At 33.3% G+C, this 18,931-nt stretch overlaps 2 protein-coding genes across 2 annotated transcripts; one reads left to right on the top strand and one right to left on the bottom strand.

Moving 5' to 3' along the window:
* Positions 1 to 524: 524 nt before the first annotated feature.
* LOC141672514 (DNA-(apurinic or apyrimidinic site) endonuclease) lies at positions 525 to 8,170 on the bottom strand. Its single transcript, XM_074479131.1, has 9 exons — positions 7,788 to 8,170; positions 6,702 to 6,794; positions 6,437 to 6,578; positions 4,887 to 5,088; positions 3,866 to 3,944; positions 3,210 to 3,271; positions 1,978 to 2,064; positions 1,640 to 1,743; positions 525 to 852 (listed from the first exon to the last, which is right to left on the bottom strand). The coding sequence occupies exons 1-9, from the start codon at positions 8,070 to 8,072 to the stop codon at positions 779 to 781; spliced, it is 1,128 nt and encodes a 375-aa protein (XP_074335232.1). The 5' UTR covers positions 8,073 to 8,170; the 3' UTR covers positions 525 to 778.
* A 2,285-nt stretch (positions 8,171 to 10,455) lies between these two features.
* On the top strand, positions 10,456 to 15,051 carry LOC141675014 (protein OVEREXPRESSOR OF CATIONIC PEROXIDASE 3). The gene is made up of 4 exons (XM_074481720.1): positions 10,456 to 10,697; positions 12,683 to 13,054; positions 13,434 to 13,757; positions 14,762 to 15,051. The coding sequence occupies exons 1-4, from the start codon at positions 10,485 to 10,487 to the stop codon at positions 14,909 to 14,911; spliced, it is 1,059 nt and encodes a 352-aa protein (XP_074337821.1). The 5' UTR covers positions 10,456 to 10,484; the 3' UTR covers positions 14,912 to 15,051.
* Positions 15,052 to 18,931: the final 3,880 nt, after the last annotated feature.

Raw genomic sequence — 18,931 nt, 5'->3', positions numbered from 1 at the left:
ATATAAATGAGCATCGGTGTCAAAGTATACTACCAGAAAATTACATTTCCAATACACGGTTAGCCACCTTGTGTGCTGTATACGCGAGATGTATTTAGTGTGCTCACATTGACCAAGCAACTCAAACATGTAGTATAAATAGATCAATCATGTACTTCATTTGGTATGATTTACTTAAAGAGTAATAATATTAGTGCTCTTTAGTTTGTCTACAATTCTATCAACCTCGTACTCTTTATATTAACATATAATTTAGGTACTTGTATAAAGCAAATATAATATTGTAATAGTTTATTTTGAACTTACAACATACCGTATCTTCTACTATTATTTTCTTCTTCTTTTCTGTTAATTAATACGCCGAATCTTTAAAAACAAAGATTCACGGCTAAGTTAAGAGAATGAGGATGATAAGACTTTGTTGATGGGCCTTAATTCGACAATATCAAACTTACTATATCAATATAATGCGAGTACATCTACGGGCAATAGAGAGGCCAGCCTGAAAGAAATCTTAGATAAAGTTTGTTGCAGAAAAAATTGATTCCATTTTAAGCATTCACAAAGAGGTTGGCTTTTTGCAATTAATGTTGTCATCTACAGCTTTTCTTAAACGGAAATGCATCATAGTTTACAATTGCAAATCTGCCATAGATTGTTTTCCAACTAAATCAGAGTCAAGCTTACAATCCTGTGTTCCAATTTCCAAATGCATCAATGGTTCAGCTTTCTGACAATACAAACACAGGAGTGAAAATGTTCCCAGTACGTCAAATGATTAGCATTGGTTTGAATTAGTGTCCGTTTCCGAAAGCTCGAGGGATACAGGACAATGATCACTACCATAAAAGCCTGCATAAAATTTAACCAAATGAAAAGTTTAAGAGAAATACTATAAAGATAGCAGCGGGAACAGATGTTAATGACAACAAAAGGGAGATTAAAAATAACTCTGCAGACCGCAGTTGCGAACTCCGGGCGACTGCTTAGAAATTAATTGATTGGTTACCATATATCCATTAATTAACTAAACTATTTGATGAATTATCACGAATCGATAATATTGAGCTACTGGTATTTTGTAAAGACCCGTACTGGTATATTGCAAAGAAGCATGTCTTAAGGCATTTGCTGATGTCTTAGATGTTGCATACCAGATAGCTTAGTATTATCACATTGCACAAGAAAACATGGTGTCCTCAGTCCTGGTTGCCATATTCTCGGGCTCAGAATTGTTTCCCTAACCAGATCTAATTTGTTGGACATTTAATGCATTAATTTCTAATTAATAAGATTAAGATACAACATAACTATAACAAAAAAGTTTAAAATTCAAAATAATATATCAAATCTGTATGATATTAAATATTTCAACAGTAGCCATAAATAAGTGGAATACTAATTAAGACGATAGCATCAAGCTATATAATATTTTGTAGAAAACATATGTGAACTTATTTATATGTTAGAAAATACATACGGTGATCGCCTTTATTGCAGCAGGTTGCCTTAATTGTCATGGCGCCCGGGCGCTTACCAACATCGTGGCCCATGGTGCAGTGACAATTTTGACGAATATTATTAGTATTAGTTTAGAAAATCTAAGTATATTCACTATATAGTTTAAAATCAATATTACCCTGCAACTCAATCCCCTGTCCATGCATCTCACATGCAACAATTCTGTCCTTGAGCATGTCTGAAACAATAAAGTAGTCTATCCTCATCCTTTTTCCACGATACCTGCAATAAATACAAAGTAACAGTTCATTGGTTACATGAAAATTACCGAAAAATCTATTTACAAATAAAATCTATATTTCTTCTATAAAGAAAATTTATATTGACCGACCAAGTTAGACGAGTCCAAGCAGGCAGTGAAGCATTACTCTAGGAGAGCCAAATGAAGATTACAGATAAAGATTTTATGGCGATGTCAAAACTTGCACAAATTTTAAAACATCAACAGTAACTTACTTTCCCACAGGATTTCCTGACCAAGAGAAGCCACGCTCCATATCTTTCTCCTCGTGTAAGATTCTATAGGCATCCAAAAGTTTTCCCCTGAAACAGAAGCCACAGCACTAAGAAGCACTCATGTTACCTACATAACATGAAATAATTGGCAGCATTTTTGTTCGTCGCTTATCTTTTGGAAACATCCTTATTGTAAGGCTAGTAGCCATCAGGAGAGACATTATCGACATTTTCAAACCCGAACCATCACAGACAGTCAATCAGGAATCCTTTGACCAATCAATGTCAATTCAAAATTTTCAAGTAAAGTCATAATTTCATAAGAATCTTCTCTTACAATTTGTTTCCATATTTTACTTTTCAAGATAATTTATAGCAGAGTCCAAAACTCTAATTAAGCCGGTCAATCTCAAAATCTAGGAAAGTTAACCCTAACCAGCCCAGTAATCTCTAATTACGGACTCTAGCACATTAATTCTGATCAAAGAAGGACACTGTTAATATTCCTAAACAAATTTATAATGCCATCATCTTATTCAGCCATTACTTGCAGCCACTCCAACTAAAAGATTTGTTATTAAATTCTTAACCAACCAAACACCAGTTAGTCCGATGCATAATTTTCTTTGAGCAGAAAATACAATTTTTCGGATAATGTAGAAACCCAAATCAGATCAAAAGTTTCCTGCAAAGTCATAATCTTATTCGACCCTTAACTTTTGACTTTGGTTTTCTTTCTCTGGCTTCCAAAAATCATGTATGTATAGAACAGAAGCCTAGGTAAGCCAATTAATCTCAATTTGAAGAATAAAGCTGTATACAATGGAAACTTTTGCAGTATGATGTAGAGCCTGGTGCACTGGTTACATCCTTTTTAGTGTTTTCCTGAATTTACGCCTTTATTTCAAATTTTATATTTCTTACCTGGCATAAATAAAATTAAATGGACTCCTTAAAGGGTTCAAATTTACGGTTGCATTGAATCATTGGCACTTGTGGAGAACTCAGATGTCTATTTCTCACACACAAACAGAGTAGAAAATTAGAAATCTTTGTTCAAATTTCTTCTTCGTTTAGCAATATTCTTCATGCTAGAAGTGTGCTAAAAGGTTCCCAGACAACCTGCTCTAAGCAACTTATAGTTAGAGGCCTTGGGGCAAGAGATAATACTGTAGTCTGCTGATAAACAAAAGGTTAAAGTTTAAACTATAATAGAAGAAGGGGATAAATACTGCTTTAATATGGCACCAAAACGCTTCCTCTCAGACAAGGTAAATCCAGGTTGCCCACAGTCCTGCACGATTAGAGATTTACATCCTGTAACTGAGAAGTATAAACTGCATATACTCTTGAGAGAGTTGAGATATTAAAATACATAGCTCGCCATAAATCACAAAAGGCATTTACTTTGTTTGCTATAGATAATCATATTGAAATTTTGAGAGATGAAAATACTTCTATTAGCAAAACAAGATATTACTACTATTCTATATCCCCAAAATCAAAAAAAACACAAAGTTTTGTAAATTAATTATGTATTCTTACATCTAACATAATATAAAACTCGTTCCATATATATTCATGAATACATAGGTAACCCTGAAAATTTAGTTAATGACGGTCTTTAATCAACCAACGACATAGTAACATCTGCAATATAATTAAAAAAATACAATTCTAGATACGATGAACCATGGCAAAGAAAATGGCATAAGCATCCTACTAGTTTCAAAAGAATGGAGGACCGGCCTAGGTTTCACGAGCGAAACATATGTAGTTTAAGGATATTAAAGACCAGGCTCTAGCAATAAATCATATATAGCTAAGTCAAAAATAATGATAAACGAAAGTGATTAAACTGCACATAAAGCATATAATGAACAAGCACCTCTTTATTTGGTGGAATATAACCATTGAGCTTCGCCGAGCTAAAAAAATCTGGATGACTCACATCAGTCTCTTCATGACTACAAATGCCAGAAGTCAAACATGACTAATTAATTCAAGATGGACGATTGTTTTCTCATGTAAAAGTAACATTTAACAATATTTTAGTGCAGATACTGCAATGAGAGAAAACATGAAAACTTATACATCGCAAGTTTTTAAACTGAAGAGAAAATCAGAACCACAAAAAATTCAATTAAAACCGAAACTATCAGTAAGAGACTTTAATGCTACATAGCCAAAGCTTGACTATAATGAACATAACTCTCATATAAAGTAGAGAATATATAATGATGTGGATCAATAGCTAGCTGCTAACCTGAGCTCCCCCATAATTATCCTTGACAAATGATATAACTAGCTACTAACCTGAGCTCCTCCATGATTATTCTTGACGAATGATGAACTAAAAGCTTTTGAAACAACACAAGGAAGTGGAAATGGGTACCAAAGAATATCTATAAGACAGCCAAAAAGCAAAGAAATAACTCTAGTGTAGTGGTGCTCCAAGTATGCGCCGAATGTGGTCCTAGTGCACACATTGTTTATGGCTACATGATTCGAATTTTGAAAGCTACATGAATCTACTTCTCTAACTGCAAATTGATATATAGGTTCATTGGAAGAAGTAGATCAAATAGGTTCAAGTGGTCCACCTAATAATATATTTGCATACAGCTGCTTTTGAACTGTGAGTTTGGGCTTTCTCAGTCTTTTAAAGCTTAATTGTTTTTTCTGGACTAATCTAATTTATAAAGTCCGCACAACTTAGAAACTCATTTTATAAGCCAGTTTTTATTGCACTTAAATGCCCTGTGATCTGCAAAAAAAATCTGCAGCATAATATGCCCATTTCCATCTAAAACTATAGCAATTGACTTCTAGAAACATATCAGAAACGAAAATAGAATTGCAGAACTAAGCAATCAGAAAATAACAAGAGCTAGATCAAGAAAACATACCTTACATTAAGATCTCCACACCAAATTAGGGGTTTATCCAAAGTTCGCAAAACAAAATCTAGCATTCGCTTATCCCATTTCCTTCTCCTCTGAAATGAGGTTTCCTCATCTTTCCAACCATTGTTTGGCACATAAGTATTAAGCAAACGGAATGATTCAAATTCAGCTAAAATAACACGGCCATCTGCTTCATGCTTTGAAGCTAATAAGAAAACACTTACGAATTAATTCTCTGCCAATTTCCCATATCAATGGTTGAAGTATCGTAAGAAAATCTTTAAAAAAAATGTATAATGCTCTGAGGTTTTATGCACAAGTGGATATCATAACAAGTACACCAGAGATGAACAAAATTTGTCACAAATTTCTATAAATAAAGTTGTCTCCTTGCACTTTGGCAGTAGTTTATATTTAAAGAACTCTATGATGCCTGTGTTACACAATGTAACAAAGGCAAGCAACTTTGTTTCCTGGTTACATGAACGGATACCTGTATGCTATTCTGGTAAAAAGTATATATAAATATATAATGATGATATGAAATATCAGATTATAATGATAATATATGCAGAATCAGTTCACTTGTATAGGCTGCAGGGTATTAATCATCTTCCACCCCACATAATGAAAAGACCTTCTAAATTCTAGTTCTTTCTTATCCCAAAGATTATATTTAAAGTAGAAAATATCCACAATCTCCTTGCTTTGAAGTAAAAGCCTCATCTTGGACATAAAAAATAATACAGGGGTGTGCATTGGATTTAGCTGTCAAGCATAAGAAGACATGCATTAATAAGAAGTAAATTACCGCTCTCTTTTGCATTTTGTAATTATAGATAAGTAGATTCCTTTTTATAAAACAAAATGACATCCTCAGCTAGATATGCAACTAGAACTTTATGTAATTGGATATTGCAATCTCAATAACCCTTTATTATTGGGAGTTTAAATAGATCAGGGACCCTGTTTCTCCAGCCATGTATACAATAGCAATTAAACAAAAATGGTGTAGCAGATTAGAAGGCGTAGTATTTTGTATCACTTGTTACATAGGCCGCAGGGTATTAATCATCTTCCACCCCACATAATGAAAAGGCCTTCTAAATTCTAGTTCTTTCTTATCCCAAAGATCATATTTAAAGTAGAAAATATCCACAATCTCCTTACTGTGAAGTAAAAGCCTCATCTTGGACATAAAAAATAATACAGGGGTGTGCATTGAATTTAGCTGTCAAGCATAAGAAAACATGCATTAATAAAAAGTAAATTATCGCTCTCTTTTGCATTTTGTAATTATAGATAAGTTGATTCCTTTTTATAAAATAAAATGACATCATCAGCTAGATATGCAAATAGAACTTTATGTAATTGGATATTGCAATCTCAATATCCCTTTATTATTGGGAGTTTAAATAGATCAGGGACCCTGTTTCTCCAGCCATGTATACAATAGCAATCAAACAAAAATTGTGTAGCAGATTAGAAGGCGTAGTATTTTGTATCGCTTGTTACATCAATGTGTATATCTTTTATACTTATACATACTATACCTGTTTGATCAAGAGAAAAAGAGACCTTTGGATTGAAACACTTTTTCACAAATAATGCAGTACCAGCATACTTTGTATCTGAAAGAGACCACCAAATGTTATAGTCTTTTAATTGTGAATTTGAGATGGCCCGCATTAGTATCTGCATAGTTTGCAAACATTGAACCGTTGAAAAAAGCCAGTCAGATAATTAGAATTGTACCTCTTGAGACAATGTTAGATTAAAATGCCATAGTCTTATACTACTGAGATCTAAAATATCCACCTGCTTCTCCTCGCGTGAAGAGCTTGTGTCATCTTTTGGTTCTCTTGGGTTTTTAGGATTCCCCTTGGTACCAGCTGCAGGCAATCTTACTTCCTACATCAGCAGTGTGTCAAAAAAGATTAACAAATGGGGGAATTTTAAAGTTAACAAAACCTATAAAACTAATCTTCAAAGAGAATAAATAATATGACATGAAAAGACCGTAACTAGGGTTTCAGTGACAGCGTTATTAAAAGATCAAACTTAGTACTTGCAGTTAAGGAACTAGAGATTTATTCTTAGTCATTTCTAAACTTTGACAACAAACTTTACAATTTATTCCTGAATAGAATATCATGTAGACTTACATAGACATAACAAGATGTTTATCGTAAATTTTTACAAGACACGGGTAAGCTGAAACAAAGTTACTAAAACATCAACTCCTGCAACTAATTGAACTTATAATTTCTATTTAGTGACATCATTGTAAAACGGGACAGCATCTATAAGGCAATGAAAGAAAAAAAACGAAACCTTAACTAAATTGCCACCTGCTATTCATAACCAACTCATGCGACCTACTAGTTAATCCTCAACATCGTCTAAATTCCCATCGACATACTTAATGGTACAATTTAACTGATAAATGCAACTCTGTGTGTCAATCAATATTCAGTTAATCCCTAAAACTCAACATTCTGATCATACTTGAAAGACACATCAGGTAAAAAAGAAGGTAACATTTGTCCAGTAGCTACATGCATCTCACTTGAGTCTAAATACATTAACCAAGAAATCACGCTACTTCCACTTACGATAAACATTACACATTTCACGCAAAAGAGAAAGTAACCACATACATCCCCAATAGCCAAGAATGCACACTAACATAAGTATAATCTCAATCCAGCAATTCACAATACTCAATTCAACAAAAACTAAAAAGGGCAGTTTTATAAACCATAACGAGTAAATAAAAATGCAAACTTGACTATAATTTCAAAACAAAAATGCAATCTTGACTGTAATTTCAAGATAAAAATGCAATCTTGACTGCAATTTAAAGATAAAAAGTGCAATCTTGACCATGATTGAGGAAAAGACCTGAATGGCAATGACATCCGGGTCAGATTCTTGAAGGAACTTGATGAATTCGGGCCAATTATTCTTGACCCGGAGGAGAAAACTATTGGCATTCCATGTCAAGAACTTAGTGGGCTCTTTTTTCTTGTTCTTGCTTACGTCATCCTCATTGTTATTATTATTATTATTATTATTAGGTATGGTAGTAGTAGTAGTTTGGGTTGATTCTTGAGCATTATGTAGGGAATGGAGAGTGGGTTTTTTAGAAGAGCCTTCTTTTTCTACTGGCTTGAAAAATCTCTTCATTCTCTGCAAACAAAACAGGGGTTTAAACACTAGTATACTCCTGTGTTTTTAGACGAACACGGAGAGCTCTTGAGCTGTAATGTAAAGAGGGGTTTTGTTTTTTGTTTTTACTAATGTTGATTATATAAATACAAATTGTATATTTATTTCTTTTTATTACCAGAAGACAGGAAATAGAGTAATACCGGACTTTTCAATTATTTTTATAAACATACGACAAAAATTACATCTGAACTTAAAGTTTCGTATAAGATGATAAATATTGTATATTTTAAGTTATATATAAGATTATATATTTTAAAATTTTAATAATATATGATAAATTAGTTCTTATTTAAACTAGAATTTAAAGTTTCTTTTTCTCCAGAAAATAAATTTCATTAATTCATGAAATCATTCGATAATATATACAATAATTCAAAATGGGCAATATCCGTTAGTCAACTACGGTCAGCCGAAAACAATTACTGCCTCTGTTTTTTATTAAATGATGTCTGACTTTCTGACACACATGTTTAGGAGGTTTGACCACATAGTTAAAATAATTTTTTTCAAAAAAAATTTTTGTGAATGAAAGTTTTGATCTCATATTTTTATTAAAAAAAAATTCTTAAAAATAATAATTCCATATGATCAACCCTCCTATATATATGTGTCAAAAAGTCAAATGTCATATATTAAAAAATATATTCATTTACACAATGATTTAATTTGTTCACATACCGTTTCATAAACCCTAAAATTATCTCTTAAATTCAAACAAAACTATTTGCATTCGTCAATTATTTTGTCAATATACGAAAACTTGATAACTTCACTTCTGATTGCTTGAACTATAAGCATGCAATCTGTTTATTTAAATTAGAGATTGATGTCTACAAGCTCGTACTCAATTAATTTCCGAAATATGTATTTTTGTTTGATTACAAAATATGTTAATGAACGAGGGATACACTTATAATTGCATTACTTGTTTAAAAATTATTAAATACTTCATTAAACTCATATCATGTATTTTATTTTGACTATTAAGGAATCAACTTGATCAACATTTGACCATATATTACACATATTTTATATAATCAAGAAAATTTTACAAATTTATTTAATTAAAAAAACATATCTAATTCCCTTTAAAATTCATTTTTCAGTTTTTTAAATGACTAATAAATCTTTTTTAATTATCGGTCAGATTGACCATCTTCTAATAATTAAAACAATACACGGATAGAGAAAATATGTGATTAAAATATTAGCATTTTTCTCTTTAAATTAATTAGATCATTTCCCGCGAGTTAATAGCCTAAAACATAATCGAAGTGACCTAAAACTTGCAATTGGGTTATTGAACTAAAAAAACTTGTATTTACATAACTCATGAAATTAAAACTTGCATTTAGGTCAGGTCACTACCTCTGAACTCACATCTTACAAAACTAAACTCAACCTCAACTTGCATTTACATTACTAGATTAATAAAAACTTGTAACTAGTGTTACCGAATAAAAATAAACTTGCAAATAGGAACTAAATAAAAATAAAAATAAACATAATATTTAATATATATATATATATGTTTGTGTATATATACACATAAACACACTATAAATTTAATATAATATATTTTTAAATTATTTAAATATTTAAATATAAAATATATTTATTCGGATTCGGATATTATCGGATACGAATATGTCTATATCTGTATCCGCAATCGTCGAATTCGAATACGGATAATATCCGTTTTGTTTTGGATACAAATAATATCCGCTTTATTTTGTATACGAATGCGGATTTTTTGGACGAATATCGGATTTTTCAATTTTTTTTATAGCGCTACTTATTGGGACCAAAAAGCCATTTAAATCGGTTAACTGTCAAGCACCAATATTATTTTTTTCGTTTAGTCAAACATCTAATTTAATACAATAAATTAATTTCATCTCAAAAAGCTAACTTTCAAATATGGCCTAAATCTAACCTTGAATACTATAATATAACATTTAAAATCCGATTTTCATTTTAATAATTTTCGATATTTACAAATTCGATTTCATATGTTATTTTTAATATTAAAAACTAAATTATTAATTTAATTGAGTAAATAAATGTATATAAATAAAAATATGTGTTATTTTATAAATTTTTGATTTTGATTACCGAATTATAAGTTGACCATCAGTTCAATAATTTAATTGTAACTTTTTAAGTCGAGTGAGTTAATTGTAAGTTTATATTAGTTTAATTAATCGAGTTCAAACTTTTTGAGTTCAAATGCATATTTTAGTTCAGTTTGATTATATTTTAGCATATTATTTCCTCAATTTCTCACGGAACATATATTAATACACCCTGCTATAAAATCAAATATATATAATAAATTCATAATTTTGACTGACCCAAGCTTGAAGAATGAGTTGTTCAACCCAAATACCCTTCTCCTCTTCCATAGCAATGATACTTACATCTTCCTCTAAGCAACAACACTCTCTTCTACAAAACCCCATTTGTTTTTTACCAAAACACTCACACTTATCTTCGTCTTCTTCACGCTCCGTACTCACTTTTGGTCGCAGACGAGGCAAATCTTTTCCTTCAATTACTTCAAATAATAAAAAGAAGAAGGTACCCTTTTCATAAAGTTTCAATCTTTATCAATTTCATTTGCTTAAATTCTTGATTTTTTTAAGTTTTAAGTAAAGGAGGTTGTAATGTTTCAATCTTTATCACTTAAATTTGTTTATATTGTTGCTTTGTTTGATGTTTCAAGTAAAGAAGGTACCCCTTTTATTAAGTTTCAATCTTTTATCACTTTATTCTGCTTAATTGTTGCTCTTTTTTTAAGTCTTAAGTAACGGGGTTTATGATTTTTTACTGTTTGAGCTTACTATGATTTTTGTATTGTTTGAATTTTTATTTTTGTGTTTGCTGATTTCGGAGACTATTGCCTCATTTTAAGCCTGAAGCTATGGGCTTTCGTATTTGTTCGATATAATGAGAGAGTGGTTGTTTCTATGATGATGAGTGGTAGGAATGAGCAGTCATCTGTATAATGTTGGGAATGGAGCGGTTTATTTTATATATGTACAAATGGAATGGTGATACACAAATATTTTTCTCGTAAATTAGTACACATCATTTCTTTCAATCCCATTTTTGTTCTGCCACCAAATAGAACACGCGTACTTGATATTGGTTTGATGTAATTGGTAATGCTATTGAGTCTTTGGATTCTCTGAAAGGTGTATTGAAGTAATTTACTAATTTCCTTAAACCTGGCCTAGATACAAGACTAAGTTAGAGAATTATCTTCATTTGCTAAAATTACTTTGTGTTATAAAGTAAAATTATTGAAGTGAAACTGTTCACTTATATTATTCTGAAATGAAATTTAACACTTCATATACAGTACAAGTCTACAGCCAGAAGCATGTTTTTATAATTTAATGAAATTATCGAACGTTGGAATTATTTAACTGAAACTTCTTCATCCAAATGAGTCTTACACTAAAACAAAAGTAATGTTTTGGTCAAATATCTTTTGTAGAGATTTTGTGGTTCATGAATTGAACTTAGTATATAGCTTGTTATGTTGATCCATTTTAAATTTTTGGTAGGCTCGTTGGCATGATACACCTTGCCAGGTGGTGATAAGGTGGATTCGTAATATATGTTATATTTCTCAAAATCAATCACATAATCGTGGTCCAGTATATAGTTTACTCCCTGAGGTAGATTGACTACCATCCATTTATTTTATAGTTATAAATTTGCATGATATATTGTGTTCAGCTTGAGCTATCTATATTCTCAAGTTACTATAATGAGTGATTTCTTGTTCATGCAATGTTGAACGAGCTACTTAAAAGTCAAAAATTAATGGCTTGTTTTGCATGTTTAACATTGCTTATGCTCACTGTGTGTATATTGCCATAAAGTTTGGATCTGGAAACAAATATGAAGATTACTTGGATTGACCATGTGGTGCATTGTGATAAGTTTAACATGCCGAAATAACTGATGTTTGTCCAATTTTTTTGATCTGCAAAGGTCTCTTTTATTCAGTAACTGGAGGGGTGTGTGGTGTGCCACTTCTGATGTATTCTGATCTGTACATGTGCATACTGTTCTAGGTGGTGATACTGGTTGTTTTATGATATTCAACTTAGATACCAATAGCCATATACATAATTCTCAAATATTTCATGCATGTAGTGTTTGATTTTTGATAATAGTATAGTTGGTTCATTGGGTCACCTTTTATCCCTTTTTCTAGTGATAAAGTTGAATGATATGATGTGCATTAAGCCATTAACTTGAAAGTTCAGGAGCTACTTGATTAAGGCTCTTTTTGTGATTGGAACTGGCTAATTCATGAGTTATTATTTGGTAGATGTTAGGTTCTAGATAGGATAACTCTGCGTGCTTTTTACACATCTATCAAAAGGCTTTGATATCACCTCTCCATTCCTAAATTTCTTTAAACCTTCCATTCAGGCTATGATGTGCAGTGTGCTTATTTGATCAAAATTTTCTTATGAACTTCAAGCGTTTTTACAATAGTGTAATTGTGATTTCAAATTTTATATTTTGGCAATATAATGTTCCAGCCAAGTTTGCCCCAGACCAATGTTGGGGAGGATGATGATCTGGATGAAGATGCTTTTGAAGCCCTCTTTCGTCAGCTGGAAGAAGATTTGAAAAATGATGACTCTTCTGCACTTGACGGTGATGAGGAGATAAGTGAAGAAGACCTGGCACTGCTTGAACGTGAATTAGAGGAGGCACTGGGGGACGAAGAAGTACTGAAAGCATTTAGTTCAAGTGTTGATGAAAGTGAAATAGAAACTGGAAAAGGTGTGGACAATTATGAAGAAGAAGATGACGACTTTGACGATGAGGAAGAAAAAAAAGTTGTTTTAAAAAATTGGCAGATTCGGAGATTGGCATATGCATTAAAGAATGGTCGACGTAAAACAAGTGTAAGCACCTTGCATGAATTCATCTTTGTTCACGCAATTTATTTTTCTATTAAGTTTTTCTTTCTACTAGGTAAAATATGATTGGTTTGTTTTCTTCACGCTTTAAGGAGGGTAGGGACAGGCTTTTTATCAATTCCTGAAATTATCAAGAAATTATGTTAACGTAATAGTACACTCTATTATTTTAACAAAAAAGTTACACAAACTAAGTCACCACTTGTACCTGGATGGTAGAAATGATATAGGTGAAAATGTCAAGTGTTTTTCATTTTCAGAGTTACTTTTTGTCAACTCTTATATGTACAGGAGCTGGAACTGAGTGTCAGCTTCAAAATTTCCAGCACATTTGTTATGATGTGTTCATTTACATGTTTTGCAGATTAAAAATCTTGCTGCAGAGACATGCCTTGATAGAGCTTTTGTTCTTGAATTACTTCGCGACCCTCCACCAAAACTTCTTTTAATGAGTGTTTCTTTACCTGACATGCCAGCTCCGACAATTTTAGAGCCAAAATCTGAAGATGTGGAGGATGTTCCATCAGAGAATGCAATAGAATCCGAGGAATTAGAGTCTAAGAAACCAGCTTCTAAGGTGAAAGTCCCAGTTCACGCCATGCAAAGCAGCTGGTCTGCACAGAAACGAATAAAGAAAGTACAAATTGATACACTTGAAAGGGTTTATGGAAGAACAAAGCGCCCAACTGTGAGTGAGCTATTTCATATTATTCACTTTACTGAGTTATCATTTTTGAAATTTGAAATAATTAAGCAAATTATAGGTACTATTGCCGAGTCAATCCCAGTTTGTCTGTGTTGGTAATTGTGCATTAAGAAAAAATTGTTGTTAACTAATTCTCTCTGTTTTCTGTTTGAACTTTGAATTATACAACTTTTGTTACCCTTGGCCCTTGTTATTGACCTAATTTATATAGGGATCGATTGATGAATTAGAATCAGTATTCAAATTCTAAAAATTATTGGGATTTAATATATTTTTAAGTTGGACAATGAGGGTGTCAAATAGAGTTATAAACTACATGTAAAGTAGTACATCTCTAAGAAAGAATGAAGGAAAATAAACTCTAACGTAGACTTTCCATAAGTTTTAAGAAAGAGGTCTGTAATTAGGAGTTATAGAATTAGATTAATGAATTTTTCTTGGAGCAAGTATAGTGTTTTTTGAACTTACAATTATCATAACCAATTTGTTGACCTACTGTATGTATGTGTGTGTGTGTGTGATTCTTTTTATATAAATATAGTAAGTGATTGAGACTTTTCTTTATATATTTAAAAAATGGATTTTCATAAAAATTCAAATGAGTTTGTAGACGTAGTAGTTACGTAGCTCTCCGGGAGCACAGCTTTTGGACGTAACAGCTGAGTAGTGTCGTAGGTTATAGCAGCCATAAGTGAAGTTTGTTGATTATATGATGTTTTTTTCTAAGAGCATCTTCAAGTGATTGCTAGTTTTTTAAATAATGAGAATTGGCAAAAAAAATTATAAATATGGCAAATTTAACTGAAAAGAATTGCTCAAGTAAATTACAAATCTGATATTTGTTGAAGATCTAACACCGTGATGAGATGTATATTGCAATTGAAGGAATTGAGAGATAAATAGTAGGTACTCACCGTGAGATGCTTTAACTGTTAATTCTTAGGTGATAAATAAGGAGTTTAACCTTTTCTCCTCATTCACTGCAGAATGCCATGATTAGCAACATCGTGCATGTGACAAACCTGCCTCGCAAAAGAGTTGTCAAATGGTTCGAAGACAAACGAACTGAAGATGAAGTTCCTGATCGCCGAGTACCGTACCAGAGATTGACTCCTGAAACTGTATCTAACTCGTAACTCTTGTACTGTTGTTTTATGTAAAATGACTTTTTGTGTTTATTAATTATATAGCAAGTTTCATGAACAAGTCGGTCTGCGTATCTTCATCTTGTAGAGATACTGATGCTTTCTAGCTGCCAAGCAGATTATATGATTCACATAGTTTTGTTCCTCAATTTTTAAATTAACAAAGTTCAAGCAATCTCTGGATGTTTGATTCTTTGGGTTAAAGCTATTTTCATGTATAGGATACATAAAATGTATTGTTTCTTTTTCTATTGAGGTGTTTAATGTACTAAACCAAATCGAACCATTATTTCGTTTTCAATCGAGGTGTTTGATATTTTAAATCAAAAATGTATTGCTTCAGTTTAGAAATCAAAATTGAACAATCATTTCGTTTTTCTGTCTGAATTTCAATTTGATTTCAAAATTGAACGATTTGATCCATATTCTTTTCTTGCGACGATAAGAACATGTGTTTCAACTTCACTTGTAAAGATAAGAATATGCATTTCGACTTCAATTATGATCATCTCTGATTTAGGGTTTAGTAGAAGAATGCTGAGATAAGGAAGAGATAGGGAAGTGAAAGAAATTAGAGAAATAAATACGTCATGAACGTATTTCGGTCTTAAAAGTTTCCAACTGAATTTATTAGGAGCATCTCGGATGGTGTTGTTGGCTAATTGGACCTTGGGAGTTAGGACAATATATAACAAACTGTATTTCGATTATATTGGTTATATTTGTTAATTATATTTTAAAAATAATACGTTATTAATTTTTTTATTATTATAAATAAAATATATTACTTTAACATGGAAATAAATGATTAGATTTTTTTTTACAAATTTTTGAGAGGTTTATAATGGTTCAACAAATATAGTCAATAGCAACAAGTTGACTATATTTATAAACAAGGAAATGCACCATAAGAGATGATTATTTTTATATAATCTCTATATTTTTTATTTATAATAAATATTTGTTATGGATAAAATACTAAGGTTACTATTTGTTGTATTTGTTACTAAGGTTGGGGAGTTCAAGGCCTTTAATGGCTGCTCTCGTGTTTCGTAACTTAACTCTGCATTTACGAGATGCCTACGTATCTCTGTGAATTAGAGAATCAAGCCAAAAAACGTAGTTCTAATCTGTGGGGTGAGACCCCTTATACAGATGTTGAGAGTCCTTGAATTGGACTAGGGATAGGAGACTTGTTGATCAAGTTCTCAGACTTTGGATAGACTTTGAAGTCCTAGAATAGAGGAATCAGATTCCTAGTTGGTGTAGGTGCCCTTGGGGCTATCTTCTATAGATTTATATCACTGATTGGACTCTTTTAATGAGCTGTTAATCTCCCTTATTTATTAATTACGAAATTAGTAAATAATCAGAGTTTCGGGTCTCGTTAATTGGGCTTCGTTACTGGACCATACCAGATCTAATTAATTCAACGTTAATTACATTTTTAGGCTAATTTTAAGCCCATATCATTTGCCCCGCAACTTTTGGGAAACCGTAAAAGATTTCGCAGAAGTTAAGTTCATTTGTTCCAACTCTGGCAACTTTACGTAGGGCATAGTTTGGTTTTTTGGGGTGATAGTGGAAAAGTTGACAGAGTGTCGTTTTTGCGTAAAGTGTGGAGCGACCTACACATTTACAACGATTTGCCTTGCACACGGCTTCAGAGTTATTTTATAACCTCTATATTGTTTTCCTTTACTTTATTCCTTCTTTTTAGGAATTTTCTGGTATTTTTCAGGAATTTTCTCTTTATTCACATGAATTTTCCCTTAATTTTGGGGATTTTCCCCTAATTTACATGAATTTTCCCTTAATTTCGGGGATTTTTCCTTAATATTTTACCATAAATAATTTTTGAAAATTATTTTCTAATTTTCCCTAATTTTCTGGGATTTTATGCTTATTTTCCCTATTTGTTGGGAATTATTAGCAATTTTCCTGATTTTATCCCATTTTTCTAATTAATTAAGTAATCAGAAAAATAGAATTTTGCTGCTCAATGCATCCTGGGCGTCGTTGATCCACGCCTAGGAGACAGTTTCCTAACAACGTCTAGGAACAATGCACCCTGGGCGTTGTTGAAGGCTGATACTTCCTGGGCGTCATTGATCCACGCCTAAGAGACAGTTTCCTAACAACGTCTAGGAACAATGCACCCTGGGCGTTGTTGGAGGCTGATACTTCCTGGGCGTCGTTGATCCACGCCTAGGAGACAGTTTCCTAACAACGTATAGGAACAATGCACCCTGGGCGTTGTTGGAGGCTGATACTTCCTGGGCGTCGTTGATCAACGCCTAGGAGACAGTTTCCTAACAACGTCTAGGAACAATGCACCCTGGGCATTGTTGGAGGCTGATACTTCCTGGGCGTCGTTGATCTACGCCTCGGAGACAGTTTCCTAACAACGTTTAGGAATAATGCACCCTGGGCGTTGTTGGAGGCTGATACCGCGCCTAGAAGCCACATTTCTAACAACGTTTAGGAAACTTGCGTCATGGGCGTTGTTGAAGGCCAATCCGTTCATAATTCTAGGCATTGTAGACACACGCCTAGGAGACATCCTTCCAACAGCGTCTAGGAAACTTGCGTCCTGGGCGTTGTTGGAGGTTAACACGTCCATAATTCCTAGGCGTTATAGACCCACGCCTAGGAGACATTTTTGTCACCACGCCCAGGAATCATGTCCTCTGGGCGTGGTTTGGGCTTTCAAGCCTTAATTTATTCAGTGAATTTTGGTTTTCTTTTTGGTTTAGGACGTTCTAGATCTTTTCAAAATTCAAACTTTTTGGGCTTCCCGCCTCTACTAGGCCCATTTCTTTTGGCCCAGAAACGTTTGAGCTTCCAAGCGCTCATCTATATAAGGAGTCAAGTGTGAGCTCATTTCTCACACTTCACTTCCACAAAATTTTCTTCACCTCTAGATTTTCACTCTGCAAATATTCTCTCAAGGATAGCCACCGCAAAGCAAATTCCGGCATTCTACACCACCGCTTTCTGGGCTCATTTTGAAGATTCCGTTTGAATCTTCATCTTCTTCGATTATTTTCAAGAGCTTTTCGGGTTTCAGTCTTCATCCATGGCGGATTCCGGTTCATCCCACTCCCAGGTTCCCCAAGCTGTTACCCGTCCATCTAGGGCCAGCCGAGGTAAAAAATCTCTCGTCCATTCCTCAGTTATTTCTCTTAGGGATCTTTTAACCGAGTTTGGGCAAGCCTTCCCTAACATGTTACACTTAGATGCATATAACTATCCTTCTAGATTTGGTTCAAAACAAGTAGGTACCATAGCTCGCCTTTTTGGTATTTCTCACCCTTATAGGGCCGAGGCTCCAGGCCCAAATGATAGGGCCTGTTACCCAAAGCCTGGGGCCATTCGGGTCTATAAGGAAACCTTTTATGCTGGTTTTCGCTTTCCTCCTCACCCTTTCGTTTTTCGCCTTTTGGCTGAGGCTCGAGTCTGTCCGACCCAACTCACACCCAATTCTTGGCATTTCATTCACTGTTATATGGCTCAATCACGTAAACACGGTTTTGAGCCAAACGTTTGTGTCTTTCGATATTTATTTAAATTTTTAAATGCTTCTGAGGACCAAGGATGGGTCAAAATAGTTCATAGATCCTTGGCCCGCTCATGCTTTATTTCTGGCACCAACCCTGACTCGTATCCAACTTGGAAGAGCGAGTGGTTTTATGTGTTTCTGGATTCCGAGGAGGGTTGGGACCATTTTTTCAGGCCCAACTTCTCAAAAAGTATAGACGGGTCTTTAAGAGACCTAAAATTGGGGATAGATGAGGATGCGGCCATCAAGGCCATCACAGCTGATAAGTTGCATCATTGCGCTCTCATCCTTTCAGAGGGTAATTTGCAAGATTTAGGTCTAAGTGACCTAGGTCCCGAGGGTATTTCTTTCCCCTTTTATTCCATTCTCTTAATTCCTTATTTGTCCTTCTTCTTACGTGCCTATATCTTTTTGCAGCTAGGGCAGCTCTGGACACGATCTTCAAGAAG

This window comes from Apium graveolens, chromosome 7 (genome assembly GCF_009905375.1).
Source record: "Apium graveolens cultivar Ventura chromosome 7, ASM990537v1, whole genome shotgun sequence".
Classification (NCBI taxonomy): domain Eukaryota; kingdom Viridiplantae; phylum Streptophyta; class Magnoliopsida; order Apiales; family Apiaceae; genus Apium; species Apium graveolens.
This window is presented reverse-complemented; position numbering and strand designations above follow the sequence as displayed.